Source organism: Lepidochelys olivacea (genome assembly GCF_965140295.1).
Source record: "Lepidochelys olivacea isolate rLepOli2 genome assembly, chromosome: 9".
Classification (NCBI taxonomy): Eukaryota; Metazoa; Chordata; order Testudines; family Cheloniidae; genus Lepidochelys; species Lepidochelys olivacea.
Window position 1 is genome coordinate 46,484,379 of NC_140419.1, and position 27,414 is coordinate 46,511,792.

The 27,414-nt window shown below is 43.7% G+C and overlaps 1 protein-coding gene across 2 annotated transcripts in view; it reads right to left on the reverse strand.

Moving 5' to 3' along the window:
• LOC311525888 (uncharacterized protein) overlaps positions 1-27,414 on the reverse strand; it is a 253,634-nt gene that overhangs the window by 19,629 nt on the left and 206,591 nt on the right. Inside the window, exon 7 of one of the 2 annotated variants that reach the window (XM_084638305.1) lies at positions 21,669-21,920. The exons of the other annotated variant lie outside the window; for it this stretch is intronic. Within the exon in view, the coding sequence (XP_084494431.1) occupies positions 21,904-21,920 (17 nt within the window). The 3' untranslated portion in view covers positions 21,669-21,903. Of the gene's footprint in view, positions 1-21,668; positions 21,921-27,414 lie in introns of those variants that run through there. 2 annotated transcript variants of the gene reach the window in all.

The window sequence follows — 27,414 nt, forward strand, 5'->3', positions numbered from 1 at the left end:
CGATCTCATTTGCATAGGCACACCCACCACGCCTAGAATGAGACCATAGCTGCCCAAATGGTCACTTTGGCTGCTGTGGGATCCCCAGTGTGTCTGTTATTGGGGCAGGAAGAATAAATTGCTATTACCCTGATTATGGGAACTGTGCTTGGAACTGTACGTGGCCTTTTGTTATGATGGAGGGATTCACCATCAACTAAGTAGCACTCGCTAGGCAAGGGTCATGGGTTCCAAAACTGTGTGAATGGAGAGAGGCTGGGGACAAGTATTAATACTTGGTGGCATGGGCCCCTTGGTGAGGGCCTTACATGCTGATTGCACTTCCTCCTCTCTCCACTGTGGAATATCAGAGCTAATTTTGATTTCATTAGAAGTCTAGTTATAGGCTGCTGAGCTCACTTTGGGCTGACAGTGCACCAGCACTGGGGCTCCCCTACTATAAGCTGAATTCACCTAAGAGCTGAAATCACTGAGTGTTGTGTTAAGTAGTGGGGGAGCCTGAAGATATATTGTGGAGCAATTTGCGGGACGGCTGGTGAAGCAGTTCGACGCGGAGCAGTGTGTGGATGGCAGGAGCTGCTTGTGGGCCGTGGAGCTGAGTGAAGGAGTTCGTGGGGCGGCTGGCGGAGCGGAGCGCAGCTGAGTGAAGGAGTTCGTGGGGCGGCTGGCGGAGCGGAGCGCAGCTGAGCGAAGGAGTTCGTGGGGCGGCTGGCGGAGCGGAGCGCCGCTATGGAGCTATGGGGCGGTCAGCTTCAGATCACGTAAGGTGCCTCTTACCCCTGTCCCATTTCCACCCAGATTGGGAGGTAAAGCTCCGCCGATAAACTTTCGAACTCTGGGGCTGCCCTGACCAGGGACAGAGACTTTTGGGGCATTGGACTTTTGGGACTTTGGGTGATTTGGGGTTGCTGGACTCAAGAACCAAAGGGAAAAGGGCATGCCCCAATTTGCCTGGGGTGGGGTTGTTTTTGCTCATGGGTTGTGTTATGAATCCTGTTGGTGGTGTTTCCCCAACATAATGCCACATTGTTTCTCTCTGTTATTAAAAGACTTTTGCTACACTCAGACTATGTGCTTGCGAGAGGGGAAGTATTGCCTCTTGGAGGCGCCCAGCGGGGGTGGTATATATTGGTCCCAGGTCACTGGGTGGGGGCTCGAGCCGGTTTGCATTGTGTTATTGGAATGGAACCCCTAGATATTGAACCCGGCCCTTGTTGCTGCCAACTCTGACGGGCAGAAGGGTTACACATTGAAAAAGTCACAGTTAGTAGCAGTTTGTGAGTATTCTTCTGGGAGAAATCCCAGGTGAGTGATTGAACCCTGCTGGGAGGAACCAAATCCAAGCACAAGGATGGTATATAACTAATTACCATACTAAGCGGGCAGATGAAGTGAAAATGCACATGGCACTAAACTTATTGGAAAGTAAAATGTGACAGAATCTGCTTACCTTCAGTGCAGTCCAAATGGATATGAAGTGTCTCAGTTGTGATCTACTACTGTCTGGTGCTCTATGTGAAACAGTCAGGGAAGGGGGCTCATTCTAATTCCTGGTAGACAAATGGCCACATCTCTAAAAGCTCTATCTAAATTGCAACTTTTCTTGCAAGGCCCCAGAAGCTAATGGGTGAAATCCTCAAATTCCTCTGGAGTCTGAGACATAAGGTTCCCCCCTCCTCTTGCCCCCCCCCCCCGCTCTGCTGCTGGTAATAGCTCACCTTAAGTGATCACTCTGGTTACAGTCTGTATGGTAACACCCATTGTTTCATGTTCTCTATGTATATAAATCTCCCCACTGTATTTTCTACTGAATGCATCTGATGAAGTGAGCTGTAGCTCACGAAAGCTTATGCTCAAATAAATTTGTTAGTCTCTAAGGTGCCACAAGTACTCCTTTTCGTTTTGCGAATACAGACTAACACGGCTGCTACTCTGAAAAATGAGACATACTGGTGGAGCTGCATGGGGGAATCTTGCATTGCTGCTCCTTATGCTATATTTGTTCTGTGGGGAAACAAAGCAAATATATTAATTTCGTCTGTCTGCTATTAGTAAGCCAACCTGCACTCTTTCACAAATACCAGTGCCCTGTGTTTCAACCACAAGATCATGCCCCTCTTAGCAAGAAAGCAACTGTTTGCTGCTGTACAGTGATTATGCAATGGTAAAGAACAGATAAGTGGTGGAGGGATCTCCAGAAGATTTCCATATTGATCCATGGGCCCTTGAAGAATGAGTTGTATTGGCCAGGTAAACTTCCACCTTCCCATCACCATCCCCACATATTTATGTGACAATTGCAATTATGACTACTCAAGTATTTGCTTGCCAGGTAAACAAATTCTTATCAATGGTTAAGTTGTGTTGTCTTTTCTCTGTGCTGACCTAGAGCTCTGAGTTCTAAAACCTGCAGTTTGGGTAGTCATTTTTTAAAAAGTATCTGTAAACTTAAAGCATGGTTAACTCCTGAAAGCCTACTACAAAGCAACAATCTGTTGTGCTCCATTGATTTCAAAGGGATGCTTGGACATACAATTGACATCTGCTGACCTACAAACCTACTTAGTTGGACATGCATCATATGACCAACTGGGAATTGAAATGTTTAATAGACAAGAGCCTGTCACTAAGGCATAGATACAAGATGGTATTGATAGAGCAGAGAAAGACATTCAAGTGAACAGTTAGACTGCCTTCAACCCCATTTTCTGTTATCCACAAATCGACAAATCATTTATGAATGTTTATTTGAAGTTACCAAACAACTGCGTTGTACAAACAGTTCAGCCTACTGACTCCTCCCGATGTACTGCAACTGCAACTGCTGCTTTGAGCCTTCACTTTTCACAAGTCACTATTTCCAACAGGTCGTGTACATTACGTGATACTATCATGGCTCCCTGATTGGATGAATCTCAATCTGACAGAACTTTTAAAGTGATCACAAAAACACTCCCAGCATAAATATTCAAGGCATACATAGCTGCACAATATTCACTATACTCTGAAAAACTGGAAAATGAGTTCTCTTCTTGCATTAAGGGAGGGGAATGGCTGTTACGTGTGTTCTATGACATGAGAAGATCCCCCTATGGCCAGATCCCTGAGCATTAGGACTGCTTTGCACTCATGACAGTGTGCCAAAAGGCCACAGTGCAGGGGAGAATCTGGGCACCAGCATATTTTCTGCTGTTTTCAATTCAGCTCAAGGAGTTATGCAAAGAGAGTAGTTTAGGGCAGCTTTAAATTAGAAATATGCAACAAGACAATGCTGTCACCGAAGGGTATGAAGTTATACCTACTGTGCATAAGGGGTTCAGTGTAGCAATTAAAAAGAAATGTTCTCTTACTAATGAGATTTTCTAAAGAAGGAACTTGATCACGTTCATGATACAAAGTAGGAAACTGATTATGTTTTGACATTTACTTGCACAATATGAGGTCATCAATGAGATTAGGAGGCAATGAAAGGAGCAACAATGAGGAAATGGTGAAAAATTAAACTAAGGGAGCATTTGGATAAGACCATGAAAGTCTTAAAAGTGGAAGAAACATGCAAGATATACACACACACACAATATATATAAAATATATAAAACCTACATTAAGAGACCACTAAGGTTGCAAAAAATAATGGAATAAATATATGATCATGCAATTAATAACAGGCATAAGCACAAGGGTGCTGAATTAAGGTTGCATGGGCAACCTTAGTTCTGGCACTTCCTCATTTGGGTGCTTGACTTTGTGATTTTAACACTATTTCAATGTGTATGTATACATATACCATCTCACAACATGAGTTGAAGAACAATGGAGTAAATGCCTTTAGTTTTCAAAGATGCTCTTCTATATCCACTGAACTGTCTTTTGGAAGTGGGAAAATACTAGTCCTCAAGAAACTTTGCTTTTCTGTAGAACTGTGGAGAAAGTTTGCTGTATAAAACAAATCCAGACACTCTGGGCTTTTCCCCAGTGCTATCTTGCATAAAAGATAGTTAATGACACAAGTTGTATGTAAGGATAACAACCCCGAGTCAACCTACAATGTGTCTGCAGGGTTTGAACCTGGGAATTCCAGCAACAAAGCACAGACCTCCACTACTTGAGCTAAGGGAGTAAATCAGTCAGTTAGTGGATTTTTATTTCCCCTCTAATGGTTAGTCCAGAGACATGACGTATCTAGCATGTTATACAGGATGATGGAGAAGGGAACTCAAGATCAATGCAATTAGTTTTCCACAGCTCAGTGTTAGCCTGGTTATCAGCATCACCCAGAATCAAAAAGACTGTGGTTAATTAGACAGATGGCCACTAGAGACTAGGAGGAAACCCAACTCATTTCTGTTTGTAAACTTGGACAAAAGCTGTACCAAAAAGGCTCCAGAGATGCAGGAGTAGTGGGCCACTGCAGTGTGCCATCTTCTGTATCAGTGGAGCTACACAAGGTCTTCTGGTCCCACTACCACTGAATGGCCCTTTAAAAGTATTCCAGGATGGAGGTGCATTAGAGTAGTGGTTCTCAACCTTTTCCATATCATCATCTTCTGTTAGATAAAAAGGTTTCAGAGTAGCAGCCGTGTTAGTCTGCGTTTGCAAAAAGGAAAGGAGGACTTGTGGCACCTTAGAGACTAACAAATTTATTTGAGCATAAGCTTTCGTGAGCTACAGCTCACTTCATCGGATGTTAGTTTCTCTAATCTCCCTGCTCCCATCTAGTTATAAAGAAAGGACTCAGGTTGTGATCCTCCTGGATTTGCTCTGCCCCCTGAAACGTGGAGTCATGAACATCCTTGATTTTCTTATGGGTAAATGAGGAAAGAGGGATCCCCAAACCCTCTCCTGTTACATGGAGTCATGGTGTGGAAAAAGTTGAGACCCACTGTCATAGAGCATACTGTGCAAGCGAGAAATCCCTGAGTATTCAATAGGAGTTACTACTCAGCCTTGGAAGGAATTGTTTTATTATTTAAAAGTAGAGAAGGAGGCAGGAAATGGTTAGTCTGTTGTTTTTGTTTTTTAATGTAAGCAAAGATAGTTTATGGCAAAATTCTAACTATTTTGTACTCATTCCATGGAGAGGAACTTCCAGTGTGTTAGAGGGACTATGAGAGGTGGAACAAGAGCAGACTAGGCAATAGATATCCACATGGCAAATAAGAAATCAGCAGTGAGGACAGAAGAGATTAATTTTGCCCCTAGTTCTGAAGTAAGAAGGGTATTAAAGAATCAAGTGAAGGATGAGAAAGTTAGAGAAATTTGGGAGTCTAATAACTTCCACTTAGCTCTTTGTTAAGTTGTTTCTAGTTGTGGTCAGATTAATCGGCTACCACCTCTGTGGGTCTTTTGTCTTTGTTTGCTGTACTAATTCTGTACAGCAATCATGAAGATCGATCATCTTATGGTAAGTCAATGGACTGAGCTGGGGTTAGCTGCCACCCTTCCCTTGGGTTGGTGACTCATCCCCCACTACCATCACCACCATAAAGCCCTGGGGGGAAACTGCAGGGAGCAGCTAGCCACTGACTCAAGCCCATATGAGCAGAAGCAGCCAAAGCAGGGACTTCTGGACATTCATTCAGACAACTTTCTACCATTTTGACTTGATTTTCTCCAGCCTGTGCTAATCGATTGTTAAAACCTTCCCCTTCCCTGACCATCTCTTCACCTCAGCTTCACTCTGTATCTACCCCTCTTACTCTCCAAAGTAAACCCATCAAAAAATCATGGAACTAACACAACATTTTCTACCATCCCATTTTTCACTCTGCTTGTAGATTCTATCATTTTCCCTGCTCTCTATGTATCTGATCTATTTAGATTATCAGCCCCTGGGGGCAGGAGCCATCTATTACGGTCTGTGCAGTGCCTAGCATGATGGGGCCACATTCTTGGTTTGCCCTTAGGCACTGCCATAATAAATGTGATGAATAGGTGTTACTGAAATACAAATTACAGTATCTCTGCTACCTTTTACAACTGCTATCACATTATATGCATTCCACTCCCTATTTGCACTGGGAAAGATGAAAAATTTCTGTGGCTTTGACAATGCTGCTAACTTTGAAGGGGCACACTGGCAGACTTCAAGCCTTAATTTATTATACCTTTTGATAGTTAGAAGGGAAAATAGTTTAATACGTAACAAACAGTGGCTGTCGTGCATGTAACGATGGTCTTTTCCATAATATTTTAAACAAGTCAAGGAGTCACAAAAAGAACCTTGACTAGAGAACCAGGGGGATATTTACAGCTGGGCACATCAATAATGCACTTAACATTTATTTGTGAAGACTGATGAATTTAAAATGCACCTTAGACTGAGGTTCCTGAATATCCAAAGAGACTGACAACTGTAATGATGCCCAACTCGTGAAAGCCAAAAATCAGATTTAACAGAGCAATAAAAGCATATTTACATTTGCACCGTGCCCATGTTTTCTCCCAAGTACCAGTCAAATTCTGTTTGAATGCTATGTTGATTTGACATGGGACCTTTCCAGGCATTTGACTTGCCCTGTATGTGTAAGGAAGACCCAAAGAGATAATTCTTGATCAGTATTCCTGAACAGAGCAGGCAAATAATGCCTCTCCTGAAAAAAAAGGAGTTGAAATGACTATTAGCCAAGGTAAATTGTTCAGACAATAAGTCACAGGCCACCACAACCTCTCCTTGAAACAGACCAGGCATAAAGCTCAGGTCAATGTAGTTGCCCTCTGAGAACATAACATTTCATAACCAGATTAAAACCAATAGTTGTCACTGTATGTGGTCTATGTTTAAACAAAGCAAGATGGATCCATGCACTCTGTATTTCTTCTTCAAAATTATAGGAACCGTTCTCTACACCAAAGGATCAGTGCCATCGTTCCATACAGAGCACAGATTGGAGACAGAAAATGATCAGTCCTGGTGTGCTTACCGTCTCGGAAGGCAGACCTGAGACTTGGAATAGTTCAGGCAGAGTTGGCGACTATAATATATATATGTGTTCATACATTAATATAGATGTGAGATGTACAACCCAAGTGGTTGATATTCCACCGGCCAGTGTTCTAGCATTGCCATTTATCTCACCATGTATTTCATACAGACAGCATGTTCCAGCCTTGACTCATCCTCGAGTGTTTTACACTACCAGGTACAGGGTTCAAGCCTGGCTTTAGAGTAGGGTTGAGTGACCTAATTCAGATAAAATATATGTCAGCCTAAACCTTCACCCATTCCTTGAACCACAACAAATTCTACCCTTTTCCTGAGGAACAAGAAAGTTTAGCCAACTTTCATTGCTTCGCTATTTTCCCGTCATAGGCTTCTGTGGTCCCTGGTTCCAGATAGAAGTGCCTAGCAGCAGACAGAAAAGCTGTTAATCATTTTGATCCTTTAAAATCATTAAGTTCAATGGGCCTCATTCTTCAGCCACATACGTCGGTTCTCTCCTGCTGACATAGCACCGTGCACACGAGTGCTTACGTCGGTGTAACTTATGTAACTCAGAAGGGTGATTTATTCACACCCCTGAGCAACCTAAGTTATCATAGAATCATAGGACTGGAAGGGACCTTGAGAGGTCATCTAGTCCAGTCCCCTGTACTCATAGCAGGACTAAGTATTATCTAGACCCGGGGGGGGAACCTCTGGCCCATGGGCCAGATTCGACCCCCTGCTTTATTTCATTTGGCCAGCGGCAAGTCTCCATGCTTCAGACCAGAAGCCCCGAGCCTCAGCACCCCCCATGGCGCTGGAGCCGCGAGCACTGGCTTGCCCTGCTACGGGGGGAGGATTGCCAGGCCATTAAAAGTCTGGTCGGCTCCATGCAGCAACTGGAAGCGACCGGCATATCCCTGGTGGGCCGTAGGTACAGGGGTGATCAGGGAAGCTGGGGAACCATGGCCAATGGGAGCTGCAGGGGTGGGGTCTGCAGGCAGCGTGCACCACACAGAGCCCCCTGGCTCCTCCGCCTAGGAGCTGGACATGGTGGCCACTTCTGGGAGCAGCGCAGAGCAGGCAGACAGGGAGCCTGCCGTAGCCCCGCTTTGCCACCGACTGGGAGCTGCCTGAGATAAGTGCTGCCTGGCCAGAGCCTGCACCCTGTACACCTTGCCCCACGTCGGAACCTCCTCCCTCACCCTAACTCCCTCCCAGAGCCCGCACCCCTACCCACACCCCAACCCCCGCCCCAGGCCTGAGCCCACTCCCGCACTCCAAACCCCTTGGTCCCAGCCCAGAGCCCCCTCCTGGACTCCAAACCCCTCATCTCCAGCCCCACCCCAGAGCCCGCACCCCCAGATGGAGCCCTCAGCCCCCGTGCACCCTGACCCACTGTCACTGCCCTAGCCTAGATCCCCTTCCCACACCCTGAACCCCTCATTCCTGGCCCCACCCCAGAGCCTAGGGGAAGCCCCGAGCCTCTGCGCACCCCCCCACCCCCAGGACTGAAGCTGCTAGCACTGGCTCGCCCCACTGTGAACGGAAGCCCTGAGCCTTTGCAACCCCACAGTGCTGTGTGTGGCCCATGACTGATTTTTTCTGTGTGTCAGTGGCCCCAAATAGAAAAAAGGTTCTCCACCTCTGATCTAGACCATCCCTGACAGGTGTTTGTCTAACCTGCTCTTAAAAATCTTCAATGATGGAGATTCCACAACCTCCCTAAGCAATTTATTCCAGTGCTTAACCACCCTGACAGGAGGTTTTTCCCAATGTCCACCCTAAACTTCCCTTCCGGCAATTTAATCCCGTTGCTTCTTGTCCTGTCCTCAGAGGTTAAGAAGAACAATTTTTTCTCCCTCCTCCGTGTAACAACCTTTTTGTGTACTTGAAAACAGTTATCATGTCCCCTCTCAGTCTTATCTTCTCCAGACTAAATAAACCCCATTTTTTCAATCTTGTCTCATAGGTCCTGTTTTCTAGACCTTTAATCATTTTGTTGCTCTTCTCTGGCCTTTCTCCAATTTGTCCACATCTTTCCTGAAATGTGGCACCCAGAACTGGACACAACACTCAAGTTGAGGCCTAATCAACTCGGAGTAGAGCAGAATTACTTCTTGCGTCTTACTTACATCACTCCTACTAATACATTCCAGAATGGTGTTTGCTTTTTTTGCAACAGTGTAATGCTATTGATTCATATTTACTTTGTGATCCACAATGACCCCCAGATGACTTTCCACAGTACTCCTTCCTAGGCTGTAGTGTAGACATAGCCTTAGAGAATGGTAAAATTTTACACTTTCATTTTCCTTTTTGCCACTCTAATTTTTCAGAACTTCTCCAATTTATGAAATATTTCAGTGGAAAAAGTGAAAAATCCCTGGACATTATTCAGTGCCAAAAAGGGAGAGGAATGTGAGAAATTAAAATTTGAAATTTTGAACATAATAGTTTAAAAAAAGTGACAATTTCAATTCAAAATGAAACAAATGAATATTTTAATTTTGGTTTAAAATCTACCTTCCAATAATAAAAAACTACATTTTTCTACAAAAACTTGTTTTCACCAAAATCATATTTTTCAAATTAAAATTTTCAACCAGTTTTATTTACAATATTCACTTCTCTTTTCCTGTCAAGAAAACTTGTTTGATACTAGAAGCCAGCAGTCAAAATAATCCCTTTCATAGCTAATGAAGCGCATTTGCCTAGAATAGCAGCATCCATATGGCATGTGAACAGACACCACATATGGATTGTTCCACTTTAGTTTCTTGCCATGTGAGTGGGAAATGTAACCCCAAGACTGCGCAATAGGTGTAGTGCTAAGCGGGCTAAAGAGTTAGTGCCTGGAAAAAGCCAGCTTGTAGAAATTAGTCCTTTTTCCTCCAGACACAAGCAAAAAATATCTGGAGCCAAATAAGGAACACTATTTGTTCCTCTTGGCTGATTTAAAAAAAAAATCTGATTTTTTTCTTCATCTTTCAGTTTAATAATAAAATTTCCTTCCAGGATGAGTATCAGACTGCAGGGACTTTTTACAGTAAAGTGATTATAACACCCTGAAATGCCAAAACAACCTTTAGCTCAAACATTACATATGCAGCTCTATACCCCAATTAAGGGCAGCCAAATGCAAACAATGGAAGCAGGGGGGAAGGGAAAAGCTTAGAGGAAAATAAACAACCACCTCAATGGAAAAAGTCCACATTTGCTTTTTGACAGGCTTTCCTTTGCACTGAAAGAGGGCATAAAGCAATATGTACATGTGAGCTACAAAAGAGGGAAGTAAAGTTCCAACTTTACTTACCTTTACTTTTTATTTTTGTGTCCCGGTACCAACTAGCAGCCTCAAATGAGATCAAGGCCGCAGCAGAGCTAGCTCCTGTTCACGCCTAAAGAGCTCAATCTAAAAGACATGGCAGACTAGGGATGGGAGAAAGGCAGTATTATCCTGATATTATACCAAGGCAGAGAAGTTAAGTGACTTGCCCAAGATCATACAGTTTGTCTCTGGCAGAGCTGGGAAGCAACCCCAGATCTCCTGAGTCCCAGTCCAATGCCTTACCCACCAGGCCATATCTTGTTTCTGTATAACTCGAAAAGGACTGTCAATTAATCACAGTTAATTCAAGTGATTAACTTAAAAAAAATTAACTCAATTAAATTAAAGGTGATTAATTGCAGGTTTAATCACACTGTTAAACAATAACAGAATACCAATTTAAATTTATTATAAATATTTTGGATGTTTTTCTACATTTTCAAATATGTTGGTTTCAAATACAACACAGAATACAAAGTGTATAGTGCTCACTTTATAGTATTATTTCTGATTATCTTTTTTACAATGCAAATATTTGTAAACAAAAGAAATAGTATTTTTAATTCACCTCATACAAGTACTGTAATGCAAGTCTTTATTGTCAAAGTGCAACTTACAGACGTGGGGGGGTTGTTACATACGTTAGAGCTGACAAGTCCACTCAGTTCTACTACTTGTTCAATCGCTAAGACAAATAAGTTTGTTTACATTTATGGGAGATAACGCTGCCCACTTCTCATTTACAATGTCACCTGAAAGGGAGAACAGGAATTTACAGGACACGATTATTTTTTTTAATCTCACGATTAATTTTTTTAATCGCTTAACAGCCCCAAACTGTACATTTGGTGATCTTTCTGATTCACCATTTGTTGCTTGGTGCTTTCATTACAAAGGCACTTTGTAGATTACAGCCATCTGATCACTTTCCCTTCAAAGTCTTTGCAAAGCAATTGCAGCCTACGTTCCATAATACGCCTTGAATGAATCCCAGCCCATCACCATGGGGTAGCACTGTACGTAGATCCCATTATTTCTTGCAAGATAGTTTTCATACTTAAATGACTTATAACTTGACTCTTCCTCTTGTCAGCGCTCACAACAATAGAAGCACAATTCAGCAAAGAGTGCATTTAGGTAAAAGTGAGGACAGGATAAATTTTAATAGAAGTTGTGTCTTTTGTAAAAAATGTCCACTGCACAAGCTTTCAGTATGAAAAATATCCTTTTCCCTTTGTCCTCCATATGCACATGGATTCCATTCCAACAGAAAATATTCAGAATCATTCATTCTTTAGGTCCCTGCAGAGCAATGTATTCCAGCCTAAATGCCTTTAGATAAATATCACTGACAGTGCCTTTATTGCTGGGGTTCTCAACTTTGTACATTAGGGAACTATTGTTTCATACCCACAACTTAAGTGCCAAGTGTCTATTCAGTTCTTGGGCAAATTTAACACATGCTCAGAGAGGACATCTTGCAAATGGGCACAAGTACCAAGAATCCACAAGCTGTAAGTAAAGCCACACGGGCCCACAGAAAACAGAAGTACATTTTTGTACTCTATCTCTGCATGATACGCACGAGAAAAGAGCCGAGTAACATTGACAAAAAGTGCTGCAGGAGGGGGGCCCAGCAGCATGCGCAGTGCTCCCACACCACGAGCAGTTTGCTTTGTCCCACTCTACAAAAGGAGAGCAAGATCTCAGTGACTAGTACAGGGCAGGTGGTAACCTGGGGTGCAGCAAAATAGCATCTGCATCTCTTCACAAATAGCCCATCTGAAACCTCTTAACTCACAGGAGTTTCACTTCCATAATGCTTCAGCCTGGAGCTGTATTTGATGCTCATTTAATCTGCTCTTGGGCTAGCAGGAAGTGTTGCTGTTGAAGTGACAGGAGACATATCCTCTCTGTGAGCTAAGCATGCCACTATGAGAGCACTCCCAGCAACGGTATCCTCCAACCCCCCTGCAGGCAGTCACCGGGAGGGCTCGGGTACTCTAGTTGTCTAGGGTTTGGTGATGTGTTGTTCGGAGGCAAGCCCTGGGCTCTAACCCTCTCTGGGTTCCCAAAAATATTTGCACATTTTGCAGAACTGAGGATTCCTTCACTGGGGCTGCCAGAAATAAAAGCTGCAAATACCTCAGGTACAGGTACTTTACTAGTTATGACAAAGGAGTGTGTAATCCAGCCCATAGGGGTAGTACAGTCCTGGGGTATTAAAGTAACAGTCCCAGTGTAATTCATCTGCACTGTCCGCCTGTCTGCAGACCCGTGTCCTGTAGCTATAGCTACTGCTGGCCCCTGGCCATAAACAGCATGCATCTCCATCCAGCTCTCAGGCCTTTCAGCCCCACTTCCTAGGCTGTCCTACACCCAGCTTTCTCCACGGTAAGCTCCCATCTCCTGCCTCCTCTGCTCTGCCGCTCCTCCTCCTCTCACACAGCCTCCATCTCCCTCTCAAGGTTATTCCCTTCCCTGTACTCCAGATGTTCTGGAGCCTGCCACTGCCTGGCTGTTGAACTCGGGGTTAACAGTGCCCAGGAAGGAGACAGCAGGTTCATTACAATACATATATGCTGCCTAGCGAGTACCATAGTCACTGAACTCAAGCAGGCAGTTTTGACCTATGTGTTGCTAGTGGCTTAGCCTGCGGCCATGTCTTATATCAACTCAAAATCTAGACATTTTCAAAATATGCTAAGAGGAATTTCAGGTGTCATACCTGTCACTAAGTCCCCTGCCCCCAACAAATTGTGTGGTTTTATAATCAATATTCCTCTTTTTAAAATCAACTGCTGTGAGAACAACCCCCACCAACCAGGGGGGACTGACTGACTAGACAAGGCAACAATGAACTGAGCACAACAACAAGTGTTGTCAAATGCGAAAAGTAAAAACTGGAAAAAAAATTATGTCTAGCCTTTCAGTGATAATCCTCATTGTTTCTTGTAATAGGCAAAATATTTACAACAGAAGTGAGATTTTCAAGTTACTGGTGTCCCTCTAGCTATAGAAACAAACACACCCACAATAACCCAAGCGAAGGAAATAGAATTGAGTAATTGGCAGACCATTAAGAGATCACATTACAAACCTCAGTGAGCCTCTCAGGCTTCTTTTTGAACTCTTGCATCTTTAACAAATCACAATCTATTTTCTCCAGGCCTCTGAAAGGTGGTTCTTTCGTCAAAGACGTATCTCTCTGACAAACTCCAAGTTTCTACCTCAGACTGCTGAGGTATGATAGCTATTAAACAGAAGTTGATTTTTTTTTCTACAGCAGGAAAAGAGTATTTTTGCACTGTTTTCAAAAATGGCTGAAGCAGTTTTGCTCAAGCTTTCCCAGCAATGTCGCTCCTGGACTGAGATTGAGCCTGCCAAATTGCAGCCTTACAAGTAATTGAAACAACTAAGCAGCTGAAAAGTGACCCCTTAAAATGAAAGTGCTTATGCAACCTTGATTGTACAGATCACTAAATGTTCCTCTGAGGTACTTTATTCATATATGTTTTTCAAAAAAAAAAAATCAGTGCAAAAAGTTACAGGATTAATCTTTTCACCCAGGTTTTTAATTCACCTTCGGACAGAGATTTGGCTGGGAAAATTTCAGCCCAAAAGCTGAAAGTTTGAGAAAATTCTGAGAAAACGGAAGAGAGCCTTAGTAATGGAAACACTTGGCAGACGTTGTCCAGAGAAAGAAACAGCTGCTTGTCTCTGAAAGGGATTTATGTTGTGACAGTTTGGGGCTGATGCACATGTGCAGTATCGGTGAGGATTCTGTGCCAACCTTGCAGGTGCTTTAGTCCGGCTGCACACCTTCCATACTTCAGATAGTGCAGCTGCAAAAGGAGATTGCATTCCACACAAAGCTCAAGAAAAACAAGACTTGCCATCCCAACAGCTGAAGTGAAGCACGTCGTAAGCGTGTGAGTTAATTCACTTTTTAAGTGGATAAATCACTCAGTGCCCTTCTGTGGTTTGAATGTAATGGCCTAAATATCTTTTGAAGCTTTTTTTTAAATCCATCATGTGGTTTATTACCACACATGGTAATCCTCACATGGTTTATTAGCAGAGTTGGTACCCTCAGTTTCCCAGCACAGACCCTTGAGTTAACAGAATAACTGATAACAGTAGTAGGCCAATATCCTCTATGAGGACTAACCATTAGAGGGAAATGACACTTAGCTGTAAAACTCACTGGCAATTTGCTGACCTCAGAGGAATCCTGAGATTCTGGAATCCTGAGTTCAATTCCAAGTTCTGGAAAGGAGTGATCTCTCTAGTGGTTAGAGACCCTTCTGTCCCTCTATCCCCAGCCATTCCCTCTCCCCTCTGCTCCTTATCCCTTACAGTTCCCAGTCTCCCCCTTGCCCTCTCTTCACTCCTTTGCATTCAAATCAGGCTGCTTCCTCCTTCTCCATGATGCCTGGGCACTAACAAAGGGAAACCCTGCTCTCAGTTCTGATGCCTGGCACCACACAATCCCCTGGCACTGGCAACAGCATATTTGCAGGAGATGTCCTGCTCAGCCCCTGAAAGAAGCATGCTCAATTGCTCTGTGGAGATGACAACGTGTGCCTTCTGGTCAGCATGTGAGAGCTGTGTGGTGATGGAGTATGTTCACTGCAGATGCAATCATTGAAAATAATGCAGCCTCTAACAAATCTCACCTAAGCAAATGTGATCTGCATTTTTTCAGAGGTTTATCATTCTATTCTAGGGAGCAGCTGAACAGTTTTAGCTGAAACTTTCCAAAAAAAGGCAGACACCCTGCACAGAAAATTCCAGCTTGAAGAGTCAAAGTATGGCAAAATTATAAACAACTGAAACAGGGCCTTACCACGGAAATTGTTAGGCTAAATTAGCCAGTTACCAGTGCCACCTATAAGCAGCTGAATGCAAACCGAGGCACCTAACAACCTTGTCTATCTTTTGGATGATCCCGAGATTAAAGACAATCTCCAAAATGGTAAACCTATGATACAAACTCTGCTCCTATATGGTTCATGCTATTTAAAGGGAAAATATATCTTCAGCCCTGTGAAATGAGAGACTGACAATTTTATGTTAGTTCTAAATACATTTTTTTCAAAGACCAAAAAGAAAACTCAAAGATCATACATAGTCGTCTCTTTGTTTCTCTGCTGGCCTCTTGCTGGATGAAAGCCACTATACAGATGTAACTCGTTATGATCATAACAACCACCCAGAATGGGAGTTTTCAATGGAAACACTGATGCAACGGAAGAGACAGATTGTGCATTTTAAGCCATGGTCCATACTGAAGAGACCACAAAGGGGCTGCATTTGCAGAGAAAATTCTTTCTAAGGAGCACATGCTATAGCAGCAGCTCTCAGGGCTTGTCTATACACTTAGTTTGCAGCAAGCTGGGCTATAAATATATACTAGCCTGCCGTGCCCTAAAAGTTCCATAATGCACTTTTATCTACCTTGCCCTGAAACTGGCATAGATTAAAGCGCACTACTGAACTTTTAGTGTGCGGCAGCAGGGTCCACACAGACACCAAGTGTATGACAGGTTAGTGTGGGGTAGAGATACACCCCAGCCTGCCACGAACAAAGTGTGAGTGTCGACAAACCCATAGCTGTATTATAATAGCAACTAAAGGTGCAAGCTGAGATCAGAGCCTCACTGTTAGACACTGATGCGTGCGCAAGAGAGTCCCTGCCCTAAAGAGCTTGCAATATAAATTAATAGACAAGACAGAAAAGGGCGGGAGGGGAAACAAGCACAGAGAGGTAGCTGACTTGCCCAGAGTCATACAGCAGGTCAGTGACAGAGCCAGGAAGAGAATCAGTGTCTTCTGACCCAAGGTATGTCCACAGTGCAAGCAGAGGTGTGGCTGCAGCAGGCATAGACCTACCCAAGGGAGACTGAATCTAGCTAACTCAAATAACAATAGCAGTGAAGTCACAGCCGCACAGGCTGTACAACCCTACCTGGGACCTTCTGTATGTACTTGAGTGGCTAGCCCGTACTGCTGCATCTTCACCGCTACTGTTATTCCAGCTAGCGAGATCAAAGCTAACTCGGTACATCTACGACTGCAGTCACACCTCTGACTGCAGGGTAAACATACCCTTCGAGTCTGGTGCCCTGGTCATTAGACTGCACTAGATTCCCACTCTGCAATCCCTCCTCCAGTGTTAGGTTACTTCTGCTGGCCACTGATTCTTGCCCCCACCCTCACTGACACACTCCACCCCTTTTGGCGTAACTAACGTCTCCCTTCCCTAAGACGATTGTGGCTGTCTGCAGCACAGGGGTTGAAAGTGGGGAAGTTTGTTGTGCCATCCTAGTATTGTGTCTCCTTTTGTTTCCTCTGACTGCTCCAGAACATCCACACAGGGGCAGGCAAAAATCAAACCCTTCACTATGGTTATCAACATTGAGATACACAAGGGAAAGTGACTCAGGAGTTCAGATACTATGGTGTTGGCATGCATAGATGTAATTTGATGTGAAGAGTCACCACTTTTCTACAGCACGTTTTTTTTAAGAGATTATTATAGCTCAAAAAAGGCATTGAGGCCCACTATTTATCATTGTGCAGACTGGGCCAGATCCATCCCAGAGTCAATGCCATGGGAACCAATAGGGACTATTTTGGCCCACCATTACTATAGGAGAGTGTGTGAATGCCAAAAAGTTTTCTTGTGCCTTGAAACCCGTTTGTAGAAAAGCTACCAAAAGAGCTGATGTTTGCTGACCTTTATTTCAGTATTACCAAATCCTGAATTTCACTGGCTTTTGGAAGGAAAATCTACCATCAACTGTATTTTGCACACAGGTTTTAATGCAGAAATGACTTACCTCCCATAAGTGCAGCAATGTGCATGGTTTTGCAGGAGAGGAATGTGCAGACATGGAACTCAATAGCAAGAAATATAATATCAAGAATACATTTTTTTGCACTTTGACGTTGGTAAGCAAATCATTTACACTCTGCTTTGCACATAGGTCTCACTGCATGACTGCCATGACAATGAACAAATGCATTAACAGAATAAATTGAAAACTGAAGATAAATGAAAATGGAGTATCAGAAATAAAGTATGCTAATGTCTGATTTAATAGCAGGAAACTGTTTTTCCCTATGGCTTATCTTCACTTTTACAGTATAAACTGACCACACACTGAAACATCTGAAAGCCTACCCACGGCCAAAATTTACAGATCAAAGATCCCATGGAATACTCAGAGGGCCCCTGCTTGGCCAAGAATTCTGAGATTCAAAGGGCGGGGAACAGGCTGACTTTTGTAAAGGATGTTTATGCACATGATTGCATGCAATGAGTCAGATCCCGGCCCTGGCTATAGCCCATTTGTACAACTCCAGCAGTGCAAAAAGGCTGTAAATCTGCCCTACCCATGCAATTGATTCCAAGGCAGATATAGCGGGCATGCCCCAGGAGGGTATGCACACAGGTTTGTGCTCTAACTAGCCCTTGCTGCTGTATTGGCCCCTTAAGGCTGTTACCAGTTGCTGCGAGTCAGAACAGCCCTGAAGCAACTCTAAAGTGTGCCAGGAGCAAACCAGCCCCTACCTGACCCTACGGGCTGCAACAGGGGCACCGGAACAGAGGGACCAAGGGGTAGGGTTGCCAACTTTCCAATTTTTCAAAACCCAACAATACAGGTCTCCCAGTGGGTCTCTTCCCACTCCCTCCCTGCTGCCCTGATCATTCACTTCCCTCTCCCCCAGGGCTCACCTGCCACTTCCAGAGCTGGGCTAGGACGAGCTGACATGGAACCTGCCTGCCTGCCCGCCTGCCCAATCATGGCACAGTAGGGCGGCGGCAGGAGTTGGTCCTCAGAGTGATGGGCCAGAGAGAGCTGGGGCCCTGGGAATCAGAGAAGGCAGGATGGGCCAGCACAGGCAGTGAGCCCAGCCACCAGCCCCACTCCTCAAATGCTACACATTGTCAGGATCCCGCCCCTGGGCGATGCCGGTACCTACTTCCTGCCAGAGCCAGTTCCTCAGACTAAGCTTCTCTCCATCAGCTGAGCTCCTTCAACAGCAGCTGCTCTTCCTGCCCTCCCAGCAGAAATGGCCAATTGTGGTTACTGCGGTAACTGGACTTTTGGTGTCCAGTCAGCAGTACTGACTGGACAGTGCACAGGTCCCCTTTTGACCAGATTTTCTGATCGAAAACTGAATACCTGGAACACTACCAGGGGCCATGGCCCCCTCACTTTTAAGGCCATAGGGCAACCAACAGAGGAGGGGGCAGAGAGGAGGTGGGGTTTTGGAAAAAGAGGCACAGGGGGAGGATCTCGGGGGAAGGTGCAGCGTGTGAGCAAGGGCTCAGGGAGAAGGGGCGGTGCAAGGGTGGAGACTCGGGGAGAAGAGGTAGTGCGAGGGCTGGGGTGGGCAGTGGGGGGGGCAGGGCCACGGTTTGGGCACTCGTTGCCCCTCCACTTTTAGGGCACTTCCACCGCTCCTGGTCAGGGGGTGTAAAAGTGGCATAAATTTGTACCCCACACCCATCTCCTCTGATCCTACACAGAACAGTCAGGCAGACCCCATGCCTCCCTACTTGCCGTTCCCCCGGTGGATCCAGAAGAGGAAGCAGCAGCAGCAGCAAGCAGAACCCGGAGATAGGTGAGGAGTCCAACTCTGGCCTCAGGGTCTGTCCCCCAGCAGCAACCAGCTGCCTACCACCCAGCACCCTGACCTCAGCTCTCCTGGAGCAGCGCCCAATCAGTTACCTCCCTAAACAATCTTCAACTACCAAGCTAGATCTCATCCAGCTCCTACACACCACACAGGAACCTCACCCATCGCCCAGACACCCATTACTGTCCCATCAGCTTCTGCCCAGCAATCAACTAACTCCCCAGACAGCCTCTAGTCATCCACAGTACCCCTCACCTAGACACCCCTCAGCCACCTGTCACCTAGCTACACAGAAATTCCCCACATACTCCCCACCAACTGTCCCTCCAACAGCAGTCACACCCCTCCCCCAGCCACCCTCCAGAACCCACCTGCCACAGCTGCCAAGTCCTGTGCAGATCCAAGAGCTAGAGCCTCCACTGTCCAGGGCAGGACGCTTGGGGAAAATCAGTGACACTCATCTATGAGAAGCCTCACAGAACATGGCAGCAATGCTCCCCACCCTACACTTCAAATAGGTGACAGGATTCATCCAACCTGTCCTCTCTCAGCCCCCAAAATCCACTTGATTGTGGAAAATATGGTGGCAGGGCCCAGATTTGCTTATACTCTGGCAGTTGGTAGGTCATCATCATTTAAGCCCTCGGGACCATATTCAAACTTGCAAGTAGGGATTTAGCTGAGCTACTTCCACTGACAGATGGGAGCTACGCTACTAACATGCCACAAAACTCCTTGAACAGTCAGGGATTACTGAACTGGACTATTTTCTTCATATTGATTTGTACGCAACAGCAGTTTTCAGATGTAGGCTTTTTTGTTAGTCTTTTCATGAGTCTCTTAACCAAGCAGACATAAGACCACATTTTCTAAGAAAGGCTCCTCAGTACCTCATGCAAAATATGCACGTGGATTCAAACAAAGAATTGTATATGTGATCACTGCAGTCTTGGTCAATACACCAGGGAATTAACCAAGGACCTCAGAGTCAAAACCATGAGCATCTACTGCTTCAGCTGTACGGCAACGCACAGCCCCTGTGGTTCAGGCAGGAGGGCAACACCACAGGACAGGCCCAACAAAGAAAGTAACAGAACGCCACTAGCCATCACCTTCAGCCCCAACTAAAACCTCTCCAGCGCATCATCAAGGATCTACAACCTATCCTGAAGGATGATCCCTCACTCGCACAGATCTTGGGAAACAGGCCAGTCCTCTCTTACAGACAGCCCCCAAACCTGAAGCAAATACTCGCCAGCAACCACAATCCACACAACAAAAACACTAACCCAGGAACCTATCCTTGCAACAAAGCCCATTGCCAACTCTGTCCCCATATTTATTCAAGGGACACCATCATAGGGCCTAATCACATCAGCCTGACTCTTGATCTCCATGGATACTAGCCATACATTGCGAGCTATGTTCAAAGGCACAGCAGAGAGCTTGACATCCAACTCGTATTAAAAAAAGTCTGGGAGGTAGCTTGGTAGAGTTTCATTTCACATCCAAAGCAGTTTGACACCTAAATCCCCTTTGTGCCATTGAAAGTCTCCCCCCTCCCCAAATAATACAATATAGAAGGTCGTGCCACCTATAAAGGTTATTTAACACTTTCCATTATACAACCCTGTTTTCAGTTGCTTATAACTTTGCCAAATTTCAACCATTTGGACTGAAATTTCCCATGCTGTGTGTCTGCCTTAGGCTGTATTTTTTCAAACATTTCACTAAAACAGACCAGCTGTTTCTTAGAATGAGGTCAGAGAAAAATACATTATTTTGCCCGCGTTAAAAAATTCTTACAACTGCTTCATTGAGAAGCTCTAGTACCCCCATGTTTTGGAGCTGGGACTTGAAATTTGGCAGTAGGTTGCCCTAGTGTCGGGGCTATGCTTTTTTGTGCCCCTGAAAATCTGTCCAAATATGCAGTTATAAACTTCTGTGAAACTGCAGTTTGCACATGCTCAGTAGAAACTTGTTTGGGTTTGGCAGCTAGATTACCAGAAGAGCACACCTGCATTAAGCATGCTCCAGCCCAAGTTCTGCAAGAGCTAAGCAGCCCTTTCCCTGCAATTGCTGCTACAGTCCTGGGTACATAAAGTGAATGCAGAGAGACTGTCTGTTCCGTGCTCACAAACCTCTGGCTGCTAGCGCCCAGGAGATGGAGGAACCTAACTTACTGGAACGTAAAGAGATGACAGACAGATTTCCTGAATCCCAGACCAGTTCCTTAAGCACAAGGCCATCTTCCTCCTGCACTATGCATTTCTGTGGCATTCTTGTGACCAGAATTTCAGGGTCACTTTCACTTCAACTGAAGTCAAAGGAAGTCTTTCCATTGACTGGAATGGGAGTTGGGAACAGGGGTTATTTAACTTTAAATAATAAAAAGACTCTACATACAAGGCTCTTGGTACCATACTACATAATTAGTAGTACAACATACAATTTTAAATTCTCAGAATTCTCAGTGTATCATTTTGATACATGTCTACGTATTGCCTGCTAACAAGAGAGGAGCAGCCCAACAAAACAAGATGGGAAAGTCAGCATGCTCATGTATCACCTGCAACCCAAACACACACTGGCAGTGAGTTCTTTAGCCTACCAATTTCACCAGTTTCTATTTAATGTTTAATTGTTTATAGTTAGAATAGCAGGGCCTTGAAAATGCAAGCAAATTCCACAAGGCTAAATAAATGATATAATCAGAATTATTATTTCAATAAATTTACATGAACTCACATCAACACATACAGTTCCGAGCATACAATTACTGACAGCAATAACAGATGCATTTCTAATTACACAATTTTCTTTAATCGTCTCCTGCCAACTCATGTTTGTTTCAGTCGGCAGGTCTGGCAGCTTGGCACCATTTTAAAATGGTAATTGATGTAATTGTACCTATTTTTATTGGGGAGTAAAAGATCAGGAATTCCAGTTGCTGCATTTCTGCATTGTATGTTGGAGGGGGTTAGCTGTACGTTATTCACCTGCCGAACATCTCTGGAAACAAATGTGAAATTAACATGTCAGTATTTTCAGCTCCAGGGAACGTGGGATATTTCACTAACCAATTAGCATTTATACAGCAGCAGTGTAATTATATCTTTGTAACTTAAGTGAAAATCCATTTTCACACATCACAAGTGGTATTGTTAAGTATTGTCTGAGATTGTACATCAGAACAAATGGCTTACCTAGTACAAGGCTGTGAGCCTCAAAATTGCCTCTGATGGACAAGGATACCCAAGAGATATGCAATGCAGTAGTGATGACTCAAAAGCAGGATGAAACAGAGAAGGAGAAAGACATACCTACAAAGACATCAGATGTGACCTTATTGTAGTTAATGGAAGTTTTGCCATTGACTTTAATTGCACCAGGATTGCCTCTTATGTGAAGGGTTTCCACTGCTTAAGAATTAAGAGATAGTGGTGCTGGTGGTACAGAAAGAAGCAAACCAAAATTCTTTGCTGTGGTGAGTGAACAGGTTAAACAAAGTTTGCAGGGTTATCACCCCTGAAACTTTTTTAAGGGTGCATCTTGTATAGCAACACACGGATGATGCAGTCCTTGAGGATAAATCAGCACATACAATAATTCACCCTCTCCGAAGATACGGCTACTTTGCTAGCATCCCAGCCACATTATAATTACAGCCTTTGGTTAGCATTAGCTCTTCTCTGCTACTTCCTACCAAGTAGGATTTCTGCTGTCACCAGCTCCCTCCACATCTGCATTTCCTACCCATGTCAGCAGAACCCCGAGCCTATTTTCTGCTGCCTGTCCATGTGAAGAAGGCTGTGAGAACTGCTCTTTCTGAGATTAACAGGTGCAAACCCTTCTAGGGAGTAACAGCACATTTATTGCGGGGCTTGCAGCAGATAGAAAATAAGCAGGTTCACAGACGCTGCCGCCCTGCAGTTAAGAAGGCAGTGGCAAACAAACAAGTGATGGATGAACATCAAGTTTTGTCCATGTAAGCCTCTAAAATACAGATGTTCGTGGCATGTAGTGTTACTGTGACTGCTGGTGACACCTAATGGCTGGCATGGGGAATTGCATCAGATAAGGAAAAGGATGTGAGACGGCAGAGATCAGGTCCAGTTGTTCTGTGTGTATGCGTAGTGCAGGACCCAAAGTTTGTGAGCAAAGGTTTCTCACAGACATCCTGTAAGAATAGCCAGGGTCAGTTCACTCCCCAGCATATGTTCAACTGCTCGCAAGGCGCTGACCAGGCAACTAAGGATCTCCAGAGCCCAGAACATACCAGCCATGCCCCTTCCCACAGCACCTCCTGTGCCTGGAGGGGATCGCATATAGCCAGCACACCCCACTCTGCATGTGCTGGGGTTTCCCACATGCTGAAGGAATCCCCGGTTGCTTTGTCCACTCGTGCTGCAGGAGTGGGGTGTGTGCATAGCGTGGGAGACAAGGATCTGGCCCACTCTGTGCCGTTATTCTCAGCTAATCCCTTAGCCCTGTAGTCTAGCTTTCATGTTTAAGTGTGACTGTCACATTACTGTAATAGTAATAATAATAGATTGCAAAAAGAAAAGGAATACTTGTGGCACCTTCGGCTGTTACTCTGAAACCTGTCAATAATAGATTGGTCAGCTTCATATTCTGTTTCATTTTCATCTCTCATGCACCGCTACAATGATCTTGTGGTTTGACTTTCAGTCCTGCGGAGCCATATTTAAATTCAAAAAGAAAAAGCAAACTAAAATCTCTTCTCTCGTGTTTCTTTTTAAAATTAGTCAGTTCTCCATCTGCAAAATGGGGATAATAAAACTGCATTTCTTCTATACTTTTTCTGGTCTATTTAAAGTATAAGCTCTTTGAGGCAGGAATTATCTCTTGCATCTGTACAGTTGCTTATCACAATGGGATCCCCATCTTAAGTGGGATTTCTAGGTATGGATTCTAATAATTAAAAGCCAAATTCCTATATGGGTATGTAATGTGAGTAGAATCACAACTCATTGTACTTCATATATCTTTTCAGGAGCATGGGTTACCATCTCTGTGGATGAATAGGTCAGCAATGCACTTCAATTACAAAGTGAAGAGTCTCTTCCCAGCCAGAAGAATGAGGAAAGAATCTTAACCAAAATCTTGGGTTCCACCAGACATTAAAGTCAAAAGACTCCCTAAATCTGCAACACCCCCCATTGGTGAACTGTGGATTTCTCTTGTTGATATTGGATCCTGGTGGAATATCAGAAAAGGAGCACTGATAAAAGAAACCAATTTAGCAAATTAGCCACTCCTTGGACACTCTGCTTTGGAACCATACTTTCAAGCTCCTTTGAGAAGGGAACTAAATGCTGCCACATCAGCCCCATGTAGATAGCAGTTATCTCCCATCACACAATGTACATAATTAAGCACAGTTTTCTATAGCAAGTAACATCTGCTGATTAAAGAAATGTAAGTCTCAGCTAATCAAAATGCATCATGTGTCTAAAATCATGGCTTCTTCAAGGTTATAGTTTTAAGTTCTGAACGGAGTTTCTATCATGCTCACCAGTATAAACTATTATATATTTACTCAGAGTTACCTAACATGTATGTACCTCTGGGCACATGTATAAATAAAATCCATACAACATACACATTGGACCAGTGTCCAGAACTAAAAGTCTCCCTGAACACCACCCAGACTAAGTCCCTGATCCTGGAAACCATGCATAACTTTGCTGGTGGGAGCAGTCCCATTTAACACAGACAGTGGGACGGTTTGTATGAATAAAATTAAACATATACTTCACTGTTTCCAGGATAGGGTCAAAGACTCTCCACATCACCCATTTCCATCTGCTCAGTACCCCACCTCTGTCCCCAGACAAAGCCTGGACAAATATATAAGCCTGGTAATTTGATCTGAAGCTCAGCAAGTTCTGCTACCCTTATTGGTGGCCATACTGGAGAAAGGTGTTTCAGAGTCAAGTTCTGCTAATTGAAAGAGCCCTACCTCTAGCATTCTATTATTTAAACTGGAGAGCTGCTTGCTTCACCACCACAGTATCACACAAGCAGTCTTGCTCCAGTACCAAAGTCCAAAGCCATTTAAGACTGGGTAGACTTAAAAACTCACATCTAGAAATGCCCTGGAAGTCAGTAAGGATCAAAGACGACAGCTATAGCTTGTGCCCGGTGGGAATAATCACTTACCGAGCCAGCAGACACATGCTGTGCCACTGAAACTTCCAAGCAGATAAAGTGTAAACCCCCGGAAGGGCAGATTGCAGGAACACAGGCTGATGGAGGTGACTGCAGAGATAATGGCAGGAAGGTCCACACAACAGACATTTTCTTTATGTATATGGGCCTGTCCCTGTTCTGAAAATAATGGAGTATTAACATATGAAAATGGGTAGAACGTCCTTTGAAACTTAATGGGCCAAATTCCAAAGAGACAATGTAGTCTAGTGGATCAGGCACTGGACTGGGACTCAGGAGCCCTGAGCACTCTAGTCCTGGTTCTGACATGTGCCTCAGTTTCCCCTCTCACCTTTTGTCTGTCTTGTCTATTTAAGCAGGAACTTCCTCTCTTACATACAGTGTGTATGTACAGTGCCTAACAAAACAGGGTCCTAATTTTGGTTGGAGGCTTTAACCTGCTATAATACAAATAAATAATAAATTCATTTCTGGTATAAGGAGGCATATCTCCATTAAAGCTACTGGAATTGCAGCTGCTTATGATAGCTTTGATTTAGTCCAAAGACCACAAGCTTGCTTATTTGAGAAAAGGCAGCAAAGTGAGATTTATTTAAAACAAGCTGAGCTAGCGACAAATCCCTTTGTTACAATGGGTTGTGAGATTAAATGCCTCTTTTCTTTGTACATAAGTTTAACTGTGTTATCTGTTAACTCCTGGGGTTTAAACTGTGTCCGTTTCATAAAAAAACAAGTAATTTTTATTGATCTGTTGGACTCTTCTATAGTTGCTGTATGTCTGTGGTTCATTAATCCAATGTAAACACTCTTGTTGCAAAAATTAATTTCACATAAATTAAGTAATATATTCTGGAGGATGGGAGAGGTTGTTTTCCTTGTAATTCATTTACATCATATCTGTAATGTTTTGATACCTGGTGGTTTAATTATTTCATCTCTCTGCCACATGTATTTCTATAGCGCCCATCATTGCACTATCTGAGCTCTTCACAGTCTGCCATATTTATCCTCACAACCCTCTTGTGAGGTAGGGCAGTGTTATTATCCCATTTCACAGATGCAGAGCCAAGGTTTGGAGAGACTGAGGGATTTGCCCAAGATCGCACAGAAAGTCTGATGGAGTGGGGAGATGAACATGGTCTCAAATTCCCATGGTACTGCCCAAACTACTGCATCATCCTTCCTGTTATTTTCAGACCCAGTCCTTCAATGAGCTCCATGCAGGTGGACCTTTGAGCACAGCACAGAGTTCATTACACCATTATGCCCTTCACCAGTATGTTGTCCTTGCAAAATGTATACCTCCTAACAGTGATTTCCATTTAACCCTTTCTGGATTGAGTTGAGGTTCAAACTTCAAACATTCAGTCAACCCTATTCTACTCTTATTTTGAATAAAACAGCTGATTTACCACTGCTGAAGCCATACCTTGGTGAAGAATATGGGCCCTTTTCCTCTAGGATGGCTGATGTAGGGGTTGAGATCAGTGTGGAGAAAGGAAGTAACTACAAAATGAGGAGATCCAGATGAGCCACTGACCTCAGATATCTGTTGATGTCAGTTACTTTGGCAGCGGAAGATGATAGATGAGTGAAGCTGGTCTAAATATCATTTGTATTAAGATAGCACCTTGAGTCAACATCATGGTAAATGCTAGATCAACTTCAAAAAAGCTGTGGGCAGGGTGGATAAAAAAATGATTGTTAAAAAATGGATTTTTTTATTTAAAATCAATTGTTTTTATTTATATTGGATTTGTTATTAAAATGTTAATACTTTGTTCTTTTTTAAAAAACAAGCCAACTTAAGTCTAAAATCTGAAATGACAACAACCTAATATTAAGCCCTAAACTTATTATAATCTATTAAAATTAAATAAAGAAAAATATTCAAGCAGTACATGTTTGCTGCTGAGCTTTTAGAGGAATTCAAGTCACTCAAGTGATGGAAATCACTAGCTAAGCACCTGGAACCAGAGTTTGTTGAAGTTCTAAACCAGATTTTGAGAGCAGCAGCCTTTTCTGCAGGTGCAGAGAGAATATTTTCTTCATTTCAGTTTCTTCAACAAGTTCAGTTCAATGACTAAGTTCATTTGAAGCTGAAATACTGACTGGGAGTTGAAAAAGCAGGAAAGCTTGTTCTCCTCTTCTAATCTATGAATAAAAAATTAGGCCTGATAGGATGAGCTCTACTACTTCTGAAATTTTGAAGGATGGTGACCAGAAACAATCAGTTCAATTCACTGACTACAGATAATTCTTCCTTTAATAAATCCGTTAATTTTAAATGCAAAACATGTTTTACTAAATG